Source organism: Anomaloglossus baeobatrachus, chromosome 12, assembly GCF_048569485.1.
Source record: "Anomaloglossus baeobatrachus isolate aAnoBae1 chromosome 12, aAnoBae1.hap1, whole genome shotgun sequence".
Taxonomy (NCBI): Eukaryota; Metazoa; Chordata; class Amphibia; order Anura; family Aromobatidae; genus Anomaloglossus; species Anomaloglossus baeobatrachus.
The window spans coordinates 99,594,451-99,617,447 of record NC_134364.1 but is presented as its reverse complement, the minus strand read 5'-3'; the positions used below and the strand labels follow the sequence as shown (position 1 = coordinate 99,617,447).

General features: G+C 51.0%; 1 protein-coding gene across 7 annotated transcripts in view; it reads right to left on the bottom strand.

The window, feature by feature from the left end:
- Positions 1–22,997, bottom strand: part of LOC142258166 (methyltransferase-like protein 25B) — a 114,641-nt gene that overhangs the window by 65,307 nt on the left and 26,337 nt on the right. For all 7 annotated transcript variants that reach the window (XM_075330660.1, XM_075330658.1, XM_075330654.1 and 4 more), the window contains exons 6-8: positions 12,198–12,341; positions 11,415–12,058; positions 11,143–11,327 (exon numbers count right to left, since the gene is read on the bottom strand). In XM_075330660.1, coding sequence (XP_075186775.1) covers positions 11,143–11,327; positions 11,415–12,058; positions 12,198–12,341 — 973 coding nt within the window. The remainder of the gene's footprint in view (positions 1–11,142; positions 11,328–11,414; positions 12,059–12,197; positions 12,342–22,997) is intronic.

The following is a 22,997-nucleotide window of genomic DNA, read 5'->3' as shown; positions in this document are numbered from 1 at the left end:
GAGGTAAGGTGCGCCACTTGCGGCACCGCTGGATGTATGATAGCATCCACTTTTGCTAAACCAGCTGAAATAGCTTGGAGTGCCCATACGGCTGCGAATGCTGGAGCAAACGACGCGCCGATAGCTTCATAGACAGATTTTAACCAAAGGTCCATCTGTCTGTCATTGGCATCCTTAAGTGAAGCGCCATCCTCCACTGCAACTATGGATCTAGCTGCAAGCTTGGAAATCGGGGGGTCCACCTTTGGACACTGGGTCCAGCGCTTGACCACATCAGGGGGGAAAGGATAACGTGTATCCTTAGAACGTTTAGAGAAACGCTTTTCTGGATGAGCGTCGTGTTTCTGGATTGATTCTCTGAAGTCAGAGTGATCCAACAGAGCACTTAATTTACGCTTGGGATAGAGGAAACGAAACTTCTCCTGCTCTGCCGCTGCCTCTTCTGCTCAAGGGGCTGGGGGAGAAATATCTAGCAGCCTATTGATGGCTGAGATAAGATCGTTTACCATGGCGTCCCCATCCGGGGTATCCAGATTGAGAGGGGTTCCAGGATTAGACTCCTGATCACTCTCTTCAGACACATCACAGGGAGACTGATTGCGCTGAGACCCTGAGCAGTGTGATGACGTTGAGGGTCTTTCCCAGCGAGCCCGCTTGGGGTGGCTGGGGCAATCATCTGAGTCATCATACTCAGCCTGAGAAGCCGGGGACCCCCTTGCAGTCTGGATTAGTTCCAACTGAGGGGGATTAGAAGACAGAGACCTCGCCGTATCCATAGACTGAGCTCCAGGCATAGATTGCAAAGTTTCAAGGATTTTTGTCATAGTCACAGACATTTTATCGGCAAAAATTGCAAAGTCTGTCCCTGACACCGGGGCAGGACTTACAAGCGTCTCAGCCTGGGTCACTACCTCTCCGGACTCCGGCTGGCGAAGCAGCACCGGATCCGAGCATTGCACACAATGGGGGTCATTGGAGCCTGCTGGTAGATCAGCCCCACATGCAGCACACGCAGTGTACACAGCCCTAGCCTTGGCAGCCTTGCGTCTTGTGGATGACATGTTGCTGCCTCCTCAGAGCGATCTGGGGTATTCAGCCAGGAAGCGACCTCACAGTGCAAGAAATCAATAAATATATATGTCCAGTGACACAGTATACTAATACACAGTAAGGCACTAGAGGGGCCAGCTGAAAAAGCCGCTTACCGCCCGCTTAAGAGCGGGTGTGTGGTCTCCCAAAGCCCCTCAGTCCAGGTCTCCCAGAGCCTTGCGTCCTTCCTCCAGCCAGACTGCATGTAATGGCTGCCGGCGTCCTGAGAGAGGAAGGGGGGCGGGCCCTGGGCGTTCCTGACTAAGAGCGGGAAGCCTGCTTCCCTCTGTGCCAAGTGAGAGGGCTGGAGCATGTAAAACAGGCTCCAGCCCTCGTCGCTGCTGCAAAACAGCGTCTCTCCCCTACCCTGATTGACAGGGTGGGGGCGGGGAACGATCGGAGCTGCCGGCGTCCTAGGCCCAAAAGCCGGGGACTAGATTTATAAACGCCGCCGCCGTAAAAGCGCGGTCGGCGTATCCCCGGCGCACCACAAGTCACAGCAGCGCCGCCCGGACCAGTGAGGGTCGGCGCTGCGTTCCCAGAACACAAAGTCCCCCAGATAACTGTAGGAACACCAGCTCCAGTGTTACGGTCCCCGGCGCACTACAACACCCAGCCAGCCCGGAGTGCGTCTGTGCCTGCCGGGGACACAGAGTACCTGTATGATGCAGGGCCTTGTCCCTGATGGTACTCCTGCTCGGCATCCACCAGGTGCTATGGGTCTGTGGATGGAGCCCGGCGTCAGAGCTTTGAGGCCGGCAGGATCCCACTTCCACAGAGCCCTACAAGGGGATGTGGAAGGAAAACAGCATGTGAGGCTCCAGCCCTGTACCAGCAATAGGTACCTCAACCTTACAACACCATCCAGGGGTGAGAAGGGAGCATGCTGGGGGCCCTATATGGGCTCTCTTTTCTTCCATCCGAACTAGTCAGCAGCTACTGCTGACTAAAATCTGTGGAGCTATGCATGGAATGTCTGACCTCCTTCGCACACAAAGCTAAAACTGGAGTACCCGTGATACCACGGGGGGGTATAGCCAGAAGGGGAGGGGCCTTGCACTTTTGGTGTAGTGCTTTGTGTGGCCTCCGGAGGGCAGTAGCTATACCCCAATCGTCTGGGTCTCCCAATAGAGCGCTGAAGAAAGCAATGGGTGCACGTATCATGCACAATCTACATAGATTGTATAGGGGACACAGGACGCATGCATTTACACTGCAGTGCTATACGCAGCGTAAATGCATGTAATTACGCAACGTGCGCACGAGCCCTAATGCGTCTGTGTCTGCATGTATGTCAGTGTATATAACTGTGCATATATTTGTCTGTTTATATGTATTTTTCTGAATTTGTCTTCAAATATGTATATACGCATGCCTGTATGTGTGTGTGCGTGTCTGTGTGTGGATGGGGCCCACTGAGACTCACCCGGAGGCCACAAAACCCTGGAGCTGGCCCTGGCTGCCTTAACATTGGGATCAATAAAAAATATGTGACAAAAGCGGGCTTTACACGCTACAATATATCTTACGATGTGTCGGCGGGGTCACGTCGTAAGTGACGCACATCCGGCATCGTTAGTGATATTGTAGTGTGTGACAGCTACGTGCGACCCTGATTGTGATTTAAAACGTTGATTGCATACACGTCGTTCATTTTCTAAAAATTGAACGTCTTTGTTCATCGTTCTTGAGGCAGCACACATCGCTCCATGTGACACCCCGGGAACAATGAACTGCAGCTTACCTGCGTACTGCCGGCAATGCGGAAGGAAGGAGGTGGGCGGGATGTTTACGTCCCGCTCATCTCCGCCCCTCCGCTTCTATTGGCCGGCCGCTGTGTGACGTCCCTTTCACTTCAGGAAGTGGATGTTCGCCGCCCACAGCGAGGTCATTTGGAAGGTAAGTACGTGTGACGGGGGTTAATCGTTTGTGCGACACGGGCAACAAATTGCCTGTTCCGCACATACGATGGGGGCGTGTGCGATCGCATACGAGATCGAAATGTGTAAAGCAGCCTTAACTCTACTTTCTGTGTGTAAGTGGACAGCTGTGATTTATCCTGGACTGTGTCTGTATTGTAGTACTGTAAATCTGAATGTGGCAGAACAGGATAAGATAAATGTTCATTGGATTTATATCTAAATGCTACGGTTCGTGCTCTACTGTTATGGCTAAAAATGTTAACGTTATGGGGCCCCCACCAGATTTTCTGCCCAGGGGCCCCCACCAACCTTAATCTGGCCCTGTCCAGAAGTGTCAGCTTCTTCCGGGGCTCGCTGACTACGCCGGCATCACTCTACTCTCCTACAGGCATATTAGACATTTGGAGGAAGCTAGAGTTGTCACTTGCCTGATTTGCCAAAACTGGAGGAAAGTGAAGCCAGCAATGATTGGCCACAGGGATCACATGACATAACACCCTCACATGATCTCCAGAACGATAATGCCAACACTGCTGGAACAGCGCCAAAGCAGAGTATAAGTGATGTTATTCTACTGGGGGGAGACATAAGGATTCCCAGTAGTGGAGAACACATTTAGGTCACGTGAAAATATATAAGTAGCAAAATAATGTTTTTTTTACTATATAATATATATAATTTTTGTTGCTACTCACACACACAGCACATATATCTAAATAAAAAATAATTATATATGTGCATGTATAAATAATATAATAAAATTATATATATATATATATTATATATATACACACACATACATATATATATTATATATACATACATACATATATACATACATACATACATACACACACACACACACACACAATACAGAGCAAAAGTTTGGACACACCATCCCATTCAAAGAGTTTTCTTTATTTTCAGGACTCTGAAAATTGTAGATTCACATTGAAGGCATCAAAACTATGAATTAACACATGTGGAATGAAATACTTCACAAAAAAGTGTGAAACAACTGAAAATATGTCTTATATTCTAGGCTCTTCAAAGTAGCCACCTTTTGCTTTGATTACTGCTTTGCACACTCTTGGCATTCTCTTGATGAGCTTCAAGAGGTAGTCACCGGAAATGGTTTTCCAACAGTCTTGAAGGAGTTCCCAGAGATGCTTAGCACTTGTTGGCTCTTTTGCCTTCACTCTACAGTCCAGCTCACCCCAAACCATCTTGATTGGGTTCAGGTCTGGTGACTGTGGAGACCAGGTCATCTGGTGTAGCACCCCATCACTCTCCTTCTTAGTCAAATAGCCCTTACACAGCCTGGTCTGATGAGTCCAAATTTGAGATCTTTGGATCCAATCACCGTGTCTTTGTAGAAAAGGTGAACGGATGGACTCTACATGGCTGGTTCCCACTGTGAAGCATGGAGGAGGAGGTGTGATGGTGTGGGGGGGCTTTGCTGGTGACACTGTTGGGGATTTATTCAAAATTGAAGGCATACAGAACCAGCATGGCTACCACAGCATCTTGCAGTGTCGTGCTATTCCATCCGGTTTGCGTTTAGTTGGACCATCATTTATTTCTCCACAGGACAATGACCCCAAACACACCTCCAGACTGTGTAAGGGCTATTTGACTAAGAAGAAGAGTGATGGGGTGCTACGCCAGATGACCTGGCCTCCACAGTCACCAGACCTGAACCCAATCGAGATGGTTTGGGGTGAGCTGGACCGCAGAGTGAAGGCAAAAGGGCCAACAAGTGCTAAGCATCTCTGGGAACTCCTTCAAGACTGTTGGAAGACCATTTCCGGTGACTACCTCTTGAAGCTCATCAAGAGAATGCCAAGAGTGTGCAAAGCAGTAATCAAAGCAAAAGGTGGCTACTTTGAAGAGCCTAGAATATAAGACATATTTTCAGTTATTTCACACTTTTTTGTTAAGTATTTCATTCCACATGTTTTCATTCTTAGTTTTGACGCCTTCAATGTGAATCTACAATTTTCAGTCTTGAAAGAAGGGAATTTTGTTTACTTACCGTAAATTCCTTTTCTTCTAGCTCTAATTGGGAGACCCAGACAATTGGGTGTATAGGCTATGCCTCCGGAGGCCGCACAAAGTATTACACTCAAAAGTGTTAAGCCCCTCCCCTTCTGCCTATACACCCCCCGTGCTCCCACGGGCTCCTCAGTTTTGGTGCAAAAGCAAGAAGGAGGAAAAAGAATTATAAACTGGTTTAAAGTAAATTCAATCCGAAGGAATATCGGAGAACTGAAACCATTCAACATGAACAACATGTGTACACAAAAAAACAGGGGCGGGTGCTGGGTCTCCCAATTAGAGCTAGAAGAAAAGGAATTTACGGTAAGTAAACAAAATTCCCTTCTTTGTCGCTCTATTGGGAGACCCAGACAATTGGGACGTCCAAAAGCAGTCCCTGGGTGGGTAAAATAATACCTCGTAAGAGAGCCGTAAAACGGCCCTTTCCTACAGGTGGGCAACCGCCGCCTGAAGGACTCGTCTACCTAGGCTGGCATCCGCCGAAGCATAGGTATGCACCTGATAGTGTTTCGTGAAAGTGTGCAGGCTCGACCAGGTAGCCGCCTGACACACCTGCTGAGCCGTAGCCTGGTGCCTCAAAGCCCAGGACGCGCCCACGGCTCTGGTAGAATGGGCCTTCAGCCCTGAGGGAACCGGAAGCCCAGCCGAACGGTAAGCTTCGATAATTGGCTCCTTGATCCACCGAGCCAGGGTTGATTTGGAAGCCTGTGACCCTTTACGCTGGCCAGCGACAAGGACAAAGAGTGCATCCGAGCGGCGCAGGGGCGCCGTACGAGAAATGTAGAGTCTGAGTGCTCTCACCAAATCTAACAAGTGCAAATCCTTTTCACATTGGTGAACTGGATGAGGATAAAAAGAAGGTAAGGAAATATCCTGATTGAGATGAAAGGAGGATACCACCTTAGGGAGAAAATCCGGAACCGGACGTAGAACCACCTTGTCCTGGTGAAACACCAGGAAAGGGGCTTTGCACGACAATGCTGCTAGCTCAGACACTCTCCGAAGAGAAGTGACTGCTACTAGAAAAACCACTTTCTGCGAAAGTCGTGAGAGGGAAATATCTCTCATTGGCTCGAATGGTGGTTTCTGAAGAACCATCAGCACCCTGTTCAGATCCCAGGGTTCTAACGGCCGCTTGTAAGGTGGAACGATGTGACAAACCCCCTGCAGGAACGTGCGTACCTGTGGAAGCCTGGCTAGGCGCTTCTGGAAAAACACAGAGGCGCTGAGACTTGTCCCTTAAGGGAGCCGAGCGACAAACCCTTTTCCAGTCCAGATTGAAGGAAGGACAGAAAAGTAGGTAATGCAAATGGCCAGGGAGAAAAACCCTGAACAGAGCACCATGACAGAAAAAATTTTTCACGTCCTGTGATAGATCTTGGCGGACGTTGGTTTCCTAGCCTGTCTCATAGTGGCAATGACGTCTTGAGATAACCCTGAAGACGCTAGGGTCCAGGACTCAATGGCCACACAGTCAGGTTGAGGGCCGCAGAATTCAGATGGAAAAACGGCCCTCGAGATAGCAAGTCTGTTCGGTCTGGTAGTGTCCACGGTTGGCCGACCGTGAGATGCCACAGATCCGGGTACCACGACCTCCTTGGCCAGTCTGGAGCGACGAGGATGGCGCGGCGGCAGTCGGTCCTGATCTTGCGTAACACTCTGGGCAACAGTGCCAGCGGAGGAAACACATAAGGGAGCTGAAACTGCGACCAATCCTGAACTAAGGCGTCTGCCGCCAGAGCTCTGGGATCTTGAGACCGTGCCATGAACATTGGTACCTTGTTGTTGTGCCGGGACGCCATGAGGTCGACGTCCGGCACCCCCCAGCAGCAACAGATCTCCTGAAACACGTCCGGGTGAAGGGACCATTCCCCTGCGTCCATGCCCTGGCGACTGAGAAAGTCTGCTTCCCAGTTTTCCACGCCTGGGATGTGAACTGCGGATATGGTGGATGCCGTGGCTTCCACCCACATCAAAATCCGCCGGAATTCCTGGAAGGCTTGCCGGCTGCGTGTGCCGCCTTGGTGGTTGATGTATGCCACCGCTGTGGAATTGTCCGACTGAATTCGGATCTGCTTGCCCTCCAGCCACTGCTGGAACGCTTTCTGGGCAAGATACACTGCCCGTATTTCCAGAACGTTGATCTGAAGCGAGGACTCTTGCTGGGTCCACGTACCCTGAGCCCTGTGGTGGAGAAAAAAAAAAAAAAAAAACGCTCCCCACCCTGACAGACTCGCGTCCGTCGTGACTACTTCCCAGGATGGGGGTAGGAAGGATTTCCCCTTCGATAATGAAGTGGGAAGAAGCCACCACTGAAGGGAAGCTTTGGTCGCCTGAGAGAGGGAGACGGTCCTGTCGAGGGACGTCGCTTCCTGTCCCATTTGCGTAGGATGTCCCATTGAAGGGGACGCAGGTGAAACTGCGCGAAAGGGACTGCCTCCATTGCTGCCACCATCTTCCCCAGGAAGTGCGTGAGGCGCCTCAAGGGGTGTGACTGGCCTTGAAGGAGAGATTGTACCCCTTTCTGTAGTGACTACTGCTTGATTAGCGGAAGCTTCACTATCGCTGAGAGGGTATGAAACTCCATGCCAAGATATGTCAGCGATTGGGCCGGTGTCAGATTTGACTTTGGAAAATTGATGATCCACCCGAAACCCTGGAGAGTCTCCAGGGAAGCGTCGAGGCTGCGTTGGCATGCCTCTTGAGAGGGTGCCTTGATCAGCATCCAAGTACGGGATCACCGAGTGACCCTGCGAGTGTAGGAGCGCTACTACAGTAGCCATAACCTTGGTAAAAACCCGTGGGGCTGTTGCCAGGCCGAACGGCAGTGCCACGAATTGCAGGTGTTCGTTTCCTATGGCGAAGCGCAAGAAGCGCTGGAGCTCTGGAGCAATCGGTACGTGGAGATAAGCATCTTTGATATCGATCGATGCAAGGAAATCTCCTTGGGACATTGAGGCGATGACGGAGCGGAGGGATTCCATCCTGAACCGTCTGGTTTTTACATGTTTGTTGAGCAGTTTCAGGTCCAGGACCGGGCGGAAAGACCCGTCCTCCTTTGGGACCACAAACAAGTTGGAGTAAAAACCGTGGCTCAGTTGCTGAAGAGGAACCGGGATCACCACTCCTTCTGCCTTCAGAGTGCGCAGCGCCTGCAGAAGAGCCTCGGCTCGCTAGGGAGGCGGGGATGACCTGAAGAATCTAGTCGGGGGACGAGAGGTGAACTCTATCTTGTAACCGTGAGACAGAATGTCTCTCACCCAGCGGTCTTTTATTTGTGGCAGCCAGGTGTCGCAAAAGTGGGAGAGCCTGCCACCGACCGAGGATGCTACTAGAGGAGGTCGAAAGTCATGAGGAAGCCGCTTTGTTAGCGGCGCCTCCGGTGGCCTTTTAAGGACGTGACTTAGACCGCCATGCATCAGAGTTCCTTTGTTCTTTCTGAGACCTTTTGGACGAGGAGAATTGGGACCTGCCCGCGCCCTGAAAGGACCGAAACCTCGACTGCCCTCTCCTCTGTTGGGGTATGTTCTGTTTGGGCTGGGGTAAGGATGTATCCTTTCCCTTGGATTGTTTGATGAATTCATCCAGACGCTCGCCAAACAGCCTGTCGCCAGAAATTGGCAAACTGGTTAAGCGCTTTTTTGGAAGCAGAATCTGCCTTCCATTCCCGTAGCCACAAGGCCCTGCGGAGTACCACCGAATTGGCGGCCGCGACCGCCGTACGGCTCGCAGAGTCCAGGACAGCAATAATAGCGTAAGACGCAATTGCCGAGATCTGGGTGGTAATGGATGCCACTTGTGGCGCGGCCGTGCATGTGGCTGCTTCAATTTGCGCTTGACCTGCTGAGATAGCTTGTAGCGCCCATACGGCTGCGAATGCTGGGGCAAAAGAAGCTCCGATAGCTTCATAGATGGATTTCAACCAGAGCTCCATCTGCCTGTCAGTGGCATCTTTGAGCGAGGCCCCATCTTCCACTGCAAGTATGGATCTAGCCGCCAGTCTGGAGATTGGAGGATCCACTTTGGGACACTGAGTCCAACCTTTAACCACGTCAGGGGGAAAAAGATAACGTGTATCCTTAAGGCGCTTAGAAAAACGCTTATCTGGACAAGCATGATGATTCTGGACTGCCTCTCTGTAATCAGAGTGGTCTAGAAACATACTCGGTGTATGAGAAGCTGACTCCTCCGCCGGAGGAGCTGAGGGAGAAATATCCAGCATTTGATCGATGGACGCAATAAGATCGTTCACTATGGCGTCCCCGTCTGGAGTATTAAGATTGAAAGCGCCCTCAGGATCAGAATCCTGATCAGCTGTCTCCGCATCATCAACCAGAGATTCCCCCCGCTGAGACCCTGAACAATATGATGTCGAGGGAAATTCTAAGCGAGCCCGCTTAGTCGGTCTGGGGCTGGGGTCTAAGTCAGAACCCTCAGCCTGGGATGTATGAGATACCCCGGGAGGACATTGTTGGTCCAACTGAGGGGGGCCAGGGAACAACGATTCAACAGAGTCCCTTTGCTGAGATACCGGCCTGGACTGCAAGGCTTCTAGTATCTTAGCCATAGTCTCAGAGAGTTTTGCAAACTCCGTCCCCGTCACTAGGACAGTGTCAACAGGTGGCTCCCCCTGGGCCCCTCTTAGCAGAGGCCCTGGCTGAAGAAGTGTCACAGGGGCCGAACATTGCACACAATGAGGGTCAATGGAACCTGCCGGCAGCTGGGTCGTACAAGCGACGCAGGCAGCATAATAAGCCTGTGTTTTGGCACCCCTGCCCTTTGTGGGCGCCATGCTATTGTTTTCCCTGAGTAACACAATAGGGTATATAGCCAGAATGAACTGTGCTCATACAGTGTGAAATATATACTATAAACAAATAATGTATCAATACACTACAGCACCAGGTGCTGCTTACCATCCGCCTAAAGCGGTTATGAGGCCACCAGAGACCGTGTCTGGGTCTTCCAGGGTTTGTCCCTCTCTGCAGCGTCGGAGGAGCTGACAGGAATGGCTGCGGCGTCCTGACGAGAGGAGGGAGCCGTGGTCGTGGCCGAGATGCTCACACTGTGCACAGTGAGGGGGGTGGAGTATGGAAATCATACTCCAGCCCTCAGTGCTGCTCGTTCCGTGCAGCGTCCCGCCCTTCCCCTGCCTGTCAGGGCTGAGGGCGGGAGAAAGGGAAACTAGGCCGCAAGCAAGCCGGGGACTCGAGTATAAGCGTGGCCGCCGTAAAAGCGCGGCCGACGCCGAAGTCCCCGGCGAACTACAAGTCCCAGCCGCGCCGCAGTTTCCCATGGCAGCGGCGGTTAGCGCGGTAGCCCCTACATATAAACACACTCAGCGACGCTGAGTGTGTAATGGCACAGTTTAACCCGGTCAGCGCCGCGGTCCCCGGTGCACTAGCACACCCAGCAAAGCTGAGGTGTTGCCGTGCGCGGTCCCCACAGGGATACAGAGTACCTTCACGTAGCAGGGCCATGTCCCTGAACGGTACCCGGCTCCTATCCAGCAGGCTCCACAGGAGTTGTGGATGAAGCACGGTCTCAGTGCCTGGAGACCGATAGGATCCCACTTCACCCAGAGCCCTGAGGGGGATGGGGAAGGAAAGCAGCATGTGGGCTCCAGCCTCTGTACCCGCAATGGATACCTCAACCTTAACAACACCGCCGACAAGAGTGGGGTGAGAAGGAAGCATGCTGGGGGCCCTATATGGGCCCACTTTTCTTCCATCCGACATAGTCAGCAGCTGCTGCTGACCAATCTGTGGAGCTGTGCTGTGCGTGTCTGACCTCCTTCGCACAAAGCAAAAAACTGAGGAGCCCGTGGGAGCACGGGGGGTGTATAGGCAGAAGGGGAGGGGCTTAACTCTTTTGAGTGTAATACTTTGTGCGGCCTCCGGAGGCATAGCCTATACACCCAATTGTCTGGGTCTCCCAATAGAGCGACAAAGAAATAAAGAAAACTCCTTGAATGAGAAGGTGTGTCCAAACCTTTGGCCTTTGGTCTGAACTGTATGTATGTATGTATGTATGTGTGTATATATATATATATATATAGTGACGTGATGCTCACCCTGCTCTTGTAGGAAGATCATCCGGTCCAGCAGGATCAGGGTTTCCACCAGTGGGGCCAGCAGCAGGGCCAGACTGAAGAATGCCACCACTTTCTGGTGCTGGGACAACATGTCTTCTACTAAGGTGAGGCTGAGGGGGGCATCAGGATCTAAACCGATTCGACGCAGGCCTTTCTTGGCATATCTGAAAAAAAAAACCCGAACACAATGTCCATCAGCGCTGCATGTGTAAGTGAGTAGTGCTGGAAAAACCCTTTAAGTTTAGGCTTACTCTGTAAAAGGCAGCTTGTGAGCATTCTTGATGGTCTGCACCCCGGCGCGTTTCATGGTGGGATCTATACCCCGGATCACAGTCTCCAGCACGGCCCTGTAACAATGAATCCTTAATATGTCACTCTCACCTTTCAGGCGCTCTATGTAATCCTCAATGGCATGGCAAGCCACCTCTCTGGTCTTGTAGGAAAGTTTGTGGCCGGGGAGTCCAGAGACGCAGGAGCTTACAGGGTAGCCGAACTGTTGTAGGTGTGAGTCACTGCAGGGAGATGGAGCCAGGATGCCTGGAGGCTGCGGCACTTCACAAGTGGTCAATTTCATATAGCAGCAGGCAACTGAGGTGATGCCAATGATGTGGGGGCACCGGGTGAAGTGGCGCAGCATGGCGACGCTGAGGTCCCCGCAGGCATGGAGTCCGGTTAATATAAAGTTGTCCTTCTGAGTAAAATGGTGCTGGTCTAAAGAACTTACAGCAGCCGTTATCGGGTCTTGTGTATTGGTCGGACTCATATTGGATCCAGTATCTTCGTGACTCGTTATCTGATGTACAAATTCTTCCCACGAGGCTTGAGGGTCTACACAAGCCGAGACGTGACGTGGAGGTCTGGTTGACGTGATGCTGGTGATATCGTAAGCAGCGATCTTGAAGGAGATAGAAAGAAAAATGCATAAGTGAAAAGAATGAAAAGATATTGCTTGTCCCGTCCCCCAGCCATGACCGTACCAAACTAGACAAAAAAAAAAATGACAGGTTACAGGTAAAGTTGACTTCTAAAGGCACCTTTGTCTGCCTGTTTTGCTCCTTTTTCAGCATGTAAATGAGATCTCGGTCGAATTTGACAGCCATGGACACAAGGTTTTGGTCAGCTTCTACTGCTGTGACGCCAAGTCCCTGACCAAAGGATAAGACCCTTGACAGGTGACCCTAAAAAGACAATGTAGTGATGGAGAGGTGATCAGCAAGCATCCAGCAGTCATCTTCATGGATGGATAGTCAGATACACCAAGAACAATGCTAAGCACTCACATCCCATTTAAGGGGGTTATTTGAATTTTTATATATACTAGCTGTAGTACCCGGGCGTTGCCCGGGATAGTAACAGTCTCTTTCTCTTTCCACCTATCTCTCTGTCTGTCTGTCTCTTTCACTGTTTGTCTCTCTGTGTGTCTGTCTCTTTCCCTGTTTGTCTCTCTGTGTGTCTGTCTCTTTCCCTGTTTGTCTCTCTGGGTCTGTCTCTGTCTCTCTCTGTATCTCTGTGTCTGTCTGTGCCTGTCTCTCTCTGTCTCTTTCCCCGTCTCTACAAATATGACAAAAGACTGATCCGCACATCCAACAAATGTGAGCAAGGTGCTAGCTGAAAAAACATTTCAACTACAAAATATATACAGCTGCACACTAAAATAACAATGAAAAAGGGAAACTCTAGTATTGATTTACAGCTATAGGAATATTTGAAAAAAGAGACACTTAGCTTATGTATTGGCCAATTCATGTGAGCCCGGTCACCACGGCAAGGTGCGTCTCTTGCGGCTCACATGCATTGGCCAATACATAAGCTAAGTGTCTCTTTTTTCAAATATTCCTATAACTGTAAAGCAATACTAGTTTCCCTTCTTTCCCCGTCCCGTTCCCTGTCTGTCTGTCTCTTTCCCTGTCTGTCTCTTTCCCTGTCTGTCTCTTTCCCTGTCTGCCTCTTTCCCTGTCTGCCTCTTACTCTGTCTGCCTATGTCTGCCTGTCTGTTTTTGTCTCTCTCTATCCGTCTCCTCACCGACATTTTATTACTTCACATATAAGGTTCTTATACTATGAATGTCCTTTGTTCCTATAGTAACCAATCACAGCTACTATTAATGACCTTTAGAACGCAGCTCCATTGACTTTAATAGAGGGAGGTTTTTTGGAGAATAACTGTAAAGCGCGGGGTTATATTTTCCTGTCAAAACATAATCTATGACGTTCCCTGAGTCACATGGGGTGTCTGTGCAAAAGTTTGTACTTGTAAATGCGACGGTGCGGATTCCTTTAGCGGACACACACACACACACACACACACACAGCTTTATATCTTAGATATTGTCGGATAGTGCATGTAAAAACAAGCACTTTTGCAACTAAAGGTCGCTTTACATGCTACGATTTATCTGACGATCTCATTAGCGATGTGACACGCCCAGATCGTAGTTACGATTTGCCGAGGTCGCTCATAGGTCGTTTATTAGCGGTCACATGTAACGATCGCACAAGCGACGCAAAATCGTTCAGCGATATTGTTATGATCCGGAACCATGGAAGATCACAATAGATCATTGGCAAAAAAGGTGACAAGAGCATTGGCAACTAATCTGGCCGCCATCCCCTTACTAACCATCAACACTAGAAGTAGCCGAGGGGTGAACTAACATCCTGTGCACCGCGAACCCAGCCTGAGAACTAACTATCCTGAAGGAAGGAAGGATGAATATCTCTCTGCCTCAGAAATAGACCGCAAAGGTATAGCAAGCCCCCCACATTCAAAGACTACGGTGATATAGGAAAACACAATACACAGATGGATGATAGGATTAGCAAAGGTGAGGCCCCACTGACTAAATAGGACAGGATAGGAAAGGGGCTGATGGTGGCCAGAGAAAAACCCTGCAAAAATCCAAATACCTGATAGTACAAAAAGTCCTCAGATCGCTGGATCTGAACTCCGTCCTATAGCAGGCGCTCTTGTCATACCAATGAATAGAAATCAGGAACAATTACGAATTCAAAAAGCAACAAACACATGGACTTATAGGAGCAATACTCCATAGCTGTAGTGTCAGGTTTCCGGGTTTTCCAGTCCTCTTTTGAAAAAGCTTGCCCTCGGTTAACATGGAGTTTTGTGTTCTGTTGCCCTACTTCCTGTCCAGCTGCTTAAAAGGCCGCCTCTAAGCTTAGTCCAGTGCCTGAGTATACTGCTTGCTGTGTGCTCCTGCTTTGCTGCTGCTGCTACTGGATTACCTTTGGATCCTCCTGAAAATCTACCGACCGACTCTGGACCATACCCGGTTTCTTCAAACTGTGCCCGGACTCCGTCTGCCGCCTTTTGTCAGCACGTCTGCCCGGTTTCTTCCGGTTCATAACCATTCTGGACTTTCATTCCGTACGGACACTTCTGGACTTTACCGCTTGCCCCTTGTGTCCCGGCTGCGGCGCATTTAGGCCTTCCGGGGTTGATTGCCGGACAGTCCCTGTATAGGGGTTCGCTCTGGTGGTCTCCCTGGGGGAGTCCGGTGCGTGGCCCCGGGAATCCCCTTCGCTCCGTTTCAGAAAGGTATTTTTATGTGTTTGTTATACTGTGTATTTCCGTTGTGTATCTACCGTGGTTACATATTATAAACATCTTGTACCACAAACTCGTCTCTGCTGATCATTGCCCTACGCTATCGAAATCCTCAAAACATACAATAGTATTACATGTAGGGAGCTTCCCAGCTAAGCAACTGAGAGGGAAGATTCCTGCATGCAAATAAACTGACAATAACCACAGAAAATAACAAACCCAGATAAGAACAAAAAGAACAAAACAATATAAGAAAGAACCAAGCACTTTTCTGGGGTAGATGTGGTCTGGAGCAGGATGAAGCAGGCTGGTAAACTAAAGAACAAATGACAACCGGCTCAGAATGCTAGCAGACCAAGGTTTAAATAGGAAGAGAGTTAGCAATGGAAACACCCATTGCTCCAGCACACCTGGTCTCTGTCCAAACCATTCCTGGCCACCAGAGGGAGCCTCACAGCAGCAAAAGCATAACTGACATTCACAACAGATATATTGTTTGACCAAGGCGGCCGTGTGGATGTTGTTCGTCGTTTGCAGGGTGTCAAACGTACCAATATGTCTGCTGCTACGATGAACAAAATTTTGAAAGTGAACGACATGTCAACGATCAACGATTTTCAACCTATTTTCGATCGTTCGGAGTCGCTAGTAGGTGTCACATGCAACAACGTCGCTAACGATGACGGAAGTGCGTCACGGAATCCGTGACCCCGTCGACATATCGTCAGATAAATCGTAGCATGTAATGCCGCCTTTACTGCTTATTAAAATTTGCAGCCGTTCTTGAGATATTAACACTTTTTTTCATTGCCAGCATGTTGTCTAGAAGACCGACCGCCGCTGCTGTCTAGCTTGTAAGCACTGTACTGAGGAAGGCTGAAATTTGGAGGTAACAATGCGCTCCAGCTCTGAAACAAGTACGTATAAGCTCGACAGAAAGGAAAACATGCGCAGTTCTTACATAATCCTATCTAGCAGCGGTGGTCGGTGTCCTAGGCAATATGCTGTGAACAAAAAAAGGGAATTTTGTTTACTTACCGTAAATTCCTTTTCTTCTAGCTCCTATTGGGAGACCCAGACAATTGGGTGTATAGCTTCTGCCTCCGGAGGCCACACAAAGTATTACACTTTTAAAAAAGTGTAACCCCTCCCCTCTGCCTATACACCCTCCCGTGGATCACGGGCTCCTCAGTTTTGGTGCAAAAGCAGGAAAAAGAAAACTTATAAATTGGTCTAGGGTAAATTCAATCCGAAGGATGTTCGGAGAACTGAAGACCATGAACCATAAGAACAAATCAACATCAACAACATGTGTACACAAAAGAACAAACAGCCCGAAGGGAACAGGGCGGGTGCTGGGTCTCCCAATAGGAGCTAGAAGAAAAGGAATTTACGGTAAGTAAACAAAATTCCCTTCTTCTTTGTCGCTCCATTGGGAGACCCAGACAATTGGGACGTCCAAAAGCAGTCCCTGGGTGGGTAAAAGAATACCTCGATAAAAAGAGCCGAAACAACGGCCCCCTCTTACAGGTGGGCAACCGCCGCCTGAAGGACTCGCCTACCTAGGCTGGCATCTGCCGAAGCATAGGTATGCACCTGATAGTGTTTCGTGAAAGTGTGCAGACTCGACCAGGTAGCCGCCTGACACACCTGCTGAGCCGTAGCCTGGTGCAGCAATGCCCAGGACGCACCCACGGCTCTGGTAGAATGGGCTTTCAGCCCTGAAGGAATCGGAAGCCCAGAAGAACGGCAGGCTTCAAAAATCGGTTCCTTGATCCACCGAGCCAAGGTTGACTTGGAAGCCTGCGACCCCTTACGCTGGCCAGCGACAAGGACAAAGAGCGCATCAGAGCGGCGCATTGGCGCCGTGCGAGACACGTAGATCCGGAGTGCTCTCACTAAATCTAACAAATGCAAATCCTTTTCATATTGGTGAATTGGATGAGGGCAAAATGAAGGTAAGGAGATATCCTGATTGAGATGAAAAGTGGACACCACCTTAGGGAGAAAGTCCGGGACCGGACGCAGAACCACCTTATCCTGGTGAAATACCAGGAAAGGGCCTTTGCATGATAGCTCTGCAAGCTCTGACACTCTACGGAGTGAAGTAACCGCCACTAGAAATGCCACCTTCTGCGAAAGACGTGATAGAGAGACATCCCGCAGCGGTTCAAAAGGTGTTTTTTTGAAGAGCCCGTAGAACCATGTTGAGATCCCAGGGTTCCAGCGGATGCTTGTAAGGTGGGACTATGTGGCAAACTCCCTGCAGGAACGTGCGGACCTGCGGAAGCCTGGCTAGACGCTTTTGAAAAAACACGGAAAGCGCCGAGACTTGACCTTTGAGAGAGCCGAGAGACAACCCTTGTCCAATCCCGATTGAAGGAAGGAAAGAAAGCTGGGTAAGGCAAACGGCCAGGGGGTAAACCCCCTCTCAGAGCACCAGGCTAAGAAGATCTTCCAAGATCTGTAATAGATCTTGGCGGACGTTGGTTTCCTGGCCTGTCTCATAGTGGCAATGACATCTTGAGACAACCCTGAGGACGCTAAGAGCCAGGACTCAATGGCCACACAGTCAGGTTGAGGGCCGCAGAATTCAGATGGAAAAAAGGCCCTTGAGATAGCAAGTCTGGTCAGTCTGGGAGCGCCCACGGTTGCCCCACCGTGAGGTGCCACAGATCCGGGTACCACGACCGCCTCGGCCAATCTGGAGCGACGAGAATGGCGCGGCGGCAGTCGGACCTGATCTTGCGCAACACTCTGGGCAGCATCGCCAGAGGGGGAAATACATAAGGCAGTTGAAACTGCGACCAATCCTGAACTAAGGCGTCCGCCGCCAGAGCTCTGTGGTCCTGAGACCGTGCCATGAATGCCAGGACCTTGTTGTTGTGCCGAGACGCCATGAGATCGACGTCCGGCGGTCCCCAGCGGCAACAGATCTCTTGAAACACGTCCGGGTGGAGAGACCATTCCCCCGCGTCCATGCCCTGGCGACTGAGGAAGTCTGCTTCCCAGTTTTCTACGCCCGGAATGTGAACCGCGGAGATGGTGGAGGCTGTGGCCTCCGCCCACAGCCGAATCCGCCGGACTTCTTGGAAGGCTTGACGACTGCGAGTGCCGCCCTGGTGGTTGATGTACGCAACCGCCGTGGCGTTGTCCGACTGTATGCGGATCTGCCTGCCCTCGAGCCACCGATGGAACGCCTTGAGGGCTAGATACACTACCCTTATCTCCAGAACATTGATCTGAAGGGAGGACTCTGTCGGAGTCCAGGTTCCCTGAGCCTTGTGGTGGAGAAAAACCGCTCCCCATCCTGACAGGCTCGCGTCCGTCGTGACCACAGCCCAGGATGGGGGCAGAAAGGATTTTCCTTTTGACAGAGAAGTGGGGAGAAGCCACCACTGAAGTGAGGTCTTGGCTTCCAGAGACAGAGAGACGTTCCTCTCTAAGGACGTCGGCCTCTTGTCCCATTTGCGGAGAATGTCCCATTGGAGAGGACGCAGATGAAATTGCGCAAATGGAACTGCCTCCATTGCTGCCACCATCTTCCCCAGGAAGTGCATGAGGCGCCTCAAGGAAAATTGATGATCCACCCGAACCTCTGGAGAGTCTCCAGAGCAACGGTCAGACTGTGTTGACAAGCCACCCGTGAGGGTGCCTTGACTAGGAGATCGTCTGGGTAAGGGATCACCGAGTGGCCATGAGAGTGTAGGATCGCTACGACGGATGCCATGACCTTGGTGAAGACCCGTGGGTCTGTCGCCAGGCCGAAAGGCAGTGCCACAAACTGAAGGTGTTCGTCCCCGATGGCGAAACGCAGGAAGCGTTGATGCTCTTGAGTGATCTGCCATGGAGATAGGCATCTTTGATGTCGATTGATGCTAGGAAGTCTCCTTGGGACATCGAAGCGATGACAGATCGGAGGAATTCCATGCGAAACCGCCTGGTTGTCACATGTTTGTTGAGCAATTTGAGGTCCAAAACGGGACGGAATGAGCCGTCCTTTTTTGGCACCACGAACAGATTGGAGTAAAAACCGCGACCGCGTTCCTGAAGGGGAACGGGGATCAACACTCCTTCTGTTTTCAGAGTGCCCACCACCTGAAAAAGCGCAACGGTCCGTTCGGGGGGCGGAGATGTTCTGAAAAAAAAAACGAGTCGGAGGACGAGAGCTGAACTCTATCCTGTAACCGTGAGACAGAATGTCTCTCACCCATCGGTCTTGGAAATGTGGCCACCAGGCGTCGCAAAAGCGGGAGAGCCTGCCACCGACCGAGGATGCGGTTTGGGGCGGCCGACGACCGCATTAATCTCAGCCAGAGAAGCTGAGATAGCTTGGAGTGCCCTCACGGCTGCGAAGGCCGGAGCAAAAGATGCGCCTATGGCTTCATAGATGGATTTCATCATAAGCTTTATTTGCCTGTCAGTGGCATCCATGAGAGATGAACCATCTGCCACTAATACTACGGATCTAGCCGCCAGTCTGGAGACTGGAGGATCCACCTTGTGACACTGAGCCCAACCCTTAACTACGTCAGGGGGGGAAAGGGGAACGTGTGTCATTAAGGCGCTTAGTAAAGCGCTTGTCCGGAAAGTTCTGTGCTTCTGGACAGCCTCTCTGGAGTTAGAGTGATCGAAAAAACGCACTCCGTGTACATTTGGGAAACCTAAACTGGTGTTTCTCCCGCTGTGAAGCCGACTCCTCCATAGGAGAAGATGGAGAAGAGAGGTCTAGCACCTGGTTGATGGACGCTATAAGGTCATTTACTATGGCGTCCCCTTCAGGTGTACCAGATTGAGAGCAACGTCAGGTTCAGAGCCCTGAGCTGCGACCTCCGCTTCATTCCCCCGAGAGTCCTCAAGCTGAGACCCCGAACAGCGTGATGAAGTCGTGGAAGGTTCCCAGCGAGCCCGGTTAGCCTGTCTGAGGCCGCGGTCCGTGTCGGAGTTCTCACCGTGGGATCTGGGTGTTACCCCAGGAGCCCCTTGTTGTACCGACCCAGAGGGGCCTGGGAGCGATGAACTCACAGCGCCCTGGCCCTGTGTTACCGGTCTGGACTGCAAAGCTTCCAGTATCTTAGCAGCCCCTCTGTTCATAGACTGGGCCATGGAATGTGAAAGCGACTCAGAGAGTTGCTCAGACAAACGTGCAAACTCTGTCCCTGCCATCTGTGCAGTGGAAACCGGTGGTACCACCTGAGCCGGCAGCCCCTCTGTTCATAGACTGGGCCATGGAATGTGAAAGCGACTCAGAGAGTTGCTCAGACAAACGTGCAAACTCTGTCCCTGCCATCTGTGCAGTGGAAACCGGTGGTACCACCTGAGCCGAGGGTCCCACCAGTGCCGGAGGCTCCGGCTGAGTGAGTGCCCCAGGGGCCATTCATTTGCAATGATAGGTGGAACCTGCCGGCAATATAGCCGCACAAGAGGTACAGGTTGCAGAGAAAGCCTGTGCCCTGGTACCCTTATGCTGTTGTCACCTCTTAGTAATCAGCGAGGGTATATAGCCAAAAACAAATAGTGCTGCCGAACAGTGAAATCATATACCATATAAATAATATATATATATATATATATATATATATATATATATATATATATATATATATATATATATATATATATATATATATATATATATATATATATATATATATATATATATATATATATATATATATATATATATATATATATATATATATATATATATATATATATATATATATATATATATATATATATATATATATATATATATATATATATATATATATATATATATATATATATATATATATACACACTTCGGCACCCAAGGGTGGCCAGCACCCGAATGGGAAACTGGTGCCCCACAGTGCACAGTGAGGGGGGAGGAGGATACCAAGTATGCTCCAGCCCTCACTGCCGACGTCCCGTCGGCCGTCCCGTCGTTACCCCTGACTGGCAGGCCCGGGAACGGGAGTATATGGTACTAGGCCGCAAGAGCCGGGGACTAAAGTAAAAAACGCGGCCGGCAAACAGGCGCGGTCGGCGCGGTAGTCCCGGTCTCACAAACCACACAGCAACCGCTGCGGCGTTTGCAACCCAGGTGCTGCATGCAGCGTCCCCAAAGGGGACACAGAGTACCTTATGGATGCAGGGCTCTGTCCCTGATGATGTCCAGTCTCCTGTCCGTCAGAATCCCCCAGGGGCTGCGGATGGAGCCCGGTCCCAGTGCATGGCGACCGGTTAGGAACCCCCTCTCCCATTAGCTGCAGAGCACATTCTGAGATTCTCCACCGGCAGAATCATACTGAGAGCCATATAACAGTGGCTGCCGGCGTTCCGAGGGGAGGAGGGAGCCGAGGGCGGAACCACAAAAGTGCGGGAATCTGCGCCCCATAGTGAACAGTGAGGGGGAGGAGGACAGCGAAGTGTGCTCCAGCCCTCACCGTCGGCGTCATACCGACCGTCCCGCCCTTCCCCCTGACTGGCAGGCCCAGGGGCGGGAGATTAATACACTAGGCCGCAAAAGCCGGGGACTAAAGTAAAAACCGCGGCCGGCAAACAGGCACGGTCGGCGCGGTAGTCCCGGTCAAAAAAACCACACCGCAGTCGCTGCAGCGTCTGAGGCCAAGGTGCTTCATGCACCGTCCCAAAGGGGACACAGAGTACCTGTAGATGCAGGGCCATGTCCCTGACGATACTCAGTCTCCTGTCCGGCAGATACCACCAGGGGCTGCGGAGGGAGCCCGGTCCCAGTGCCTGGATGACCGGTTAGGATCCCACTTCACCCAGAGCCCCTAAGGGATGGGGAAGGAAAACGGCATGTGGGCTCCAGCCTCTGTACCCGCAATGTGTACCTCAACCTTAACAGCACCGCCGACTCAGTGGGGTGAGAAGGGAGCATGCCGGGGGCCCTGTTAGGGGCCCTCTTTTCTTCCATCCGATATAGTCAGCAGCTGCTGCTGACTAAAATGTGGAGCATTGTGTGAATGTCAGCCTCCTTCAACACAAAGCATAAAACTGAGGAGCCCGTGATGCACGGGGGGGTGTATAGGCAGAGGGGAGGGGTTACACTTTTTAAAGTGTAATACTTTGTGTGGCCTCCGGAGGCAGTAGCTATACACCCCAATTGTCTGGGTCTCCCAATGGAGCGACAAAGAAAAGGAATTTACGGTAAGTAAACAAAATTCCCTTTTTCTTTGTCGCTCCATTGGGAGACCCAGACAATTGGGACGTCCAAGAGCAGTCCCTGGGTGGGTAAAAGAATACCTCAATAAAAAGAGCCGAAAACGGCCCCCTCTTACAGGTGGGCAACCGCCGCCTGGAGGACTTGCCTACCTAGACTGGCGTCTGCCGAAGCATAGGCATGCACTTGATAGTGCTTCGTGAAAGTGTGCAGACTAGACCACGTAGCTGCCTGACACACCTGCTGAGCCGTCGCCCAGTGCCGCAAAGCCCAGGACGCACCTACGGCTCTGGTAGAATGGGCTTTCAACCCTGAAGGAAGTGGAAGCCCAGAAGAACGGTAGGCCTCGAGAATCGGTTCCTTGATCCACCGAGCCAAGGTTGACTTGGAGGCCTGAGAGCCCTTACGCTGGCCAGCGACAAGGACAAAGAGCGCGTCTGAACGGCGCAGGGGCGCCGTGCGAGACACGTAGAACCGGAGTGCTCTCACTAGATCCAAAGAGTGCAAATCCTTTTCACACTGGTGAATTGGATTAGGGCAAAAGGAAGGCAAGGAGATATCCTGATTTAGATGAAAGGGGGATACCACCTTAGGAAGAAATTCCGGGACAGGACGCAGAACCACCTTATCCTGGTGAAAAACCAGGAAGGGGGCTTTGCATGACAGCGCTGCAAGCTCAGACACTCTCCGAAGTGATGTGACCACCACCAGGAAGGCCACCTTCTGAGAAAGACGGGAGAGAGAAACATCCCGCAGCGGCTCAAAAGGCGGCTTTTGAAGAGCCGTTAGAACCCTGTTAAGATCCCAAGGATCCAACGGACGTTTGTAAGGTGGGACCATGTGGCAAACCCCCTGCAGGAACGTGCGGACCTGCGGAAGCCTGGCTAGACGCTTTTGAAAAAACACGGAGAGCGCCGACACTTGGCCCTTGAGAGAGCCGAGGAACAAACCCTTGTCCATTCCAGATTGTAGGAATGAAAGAAATGTGGGTAAAACAAACGGCCATGGAGACAAACCGTTACCAGAGCACCAGGATAAGAAAAGTTGGCAAGACCTGTAATAGATTTTGGCGGACGTTGGCTTCCTGGCTTGTCTCAT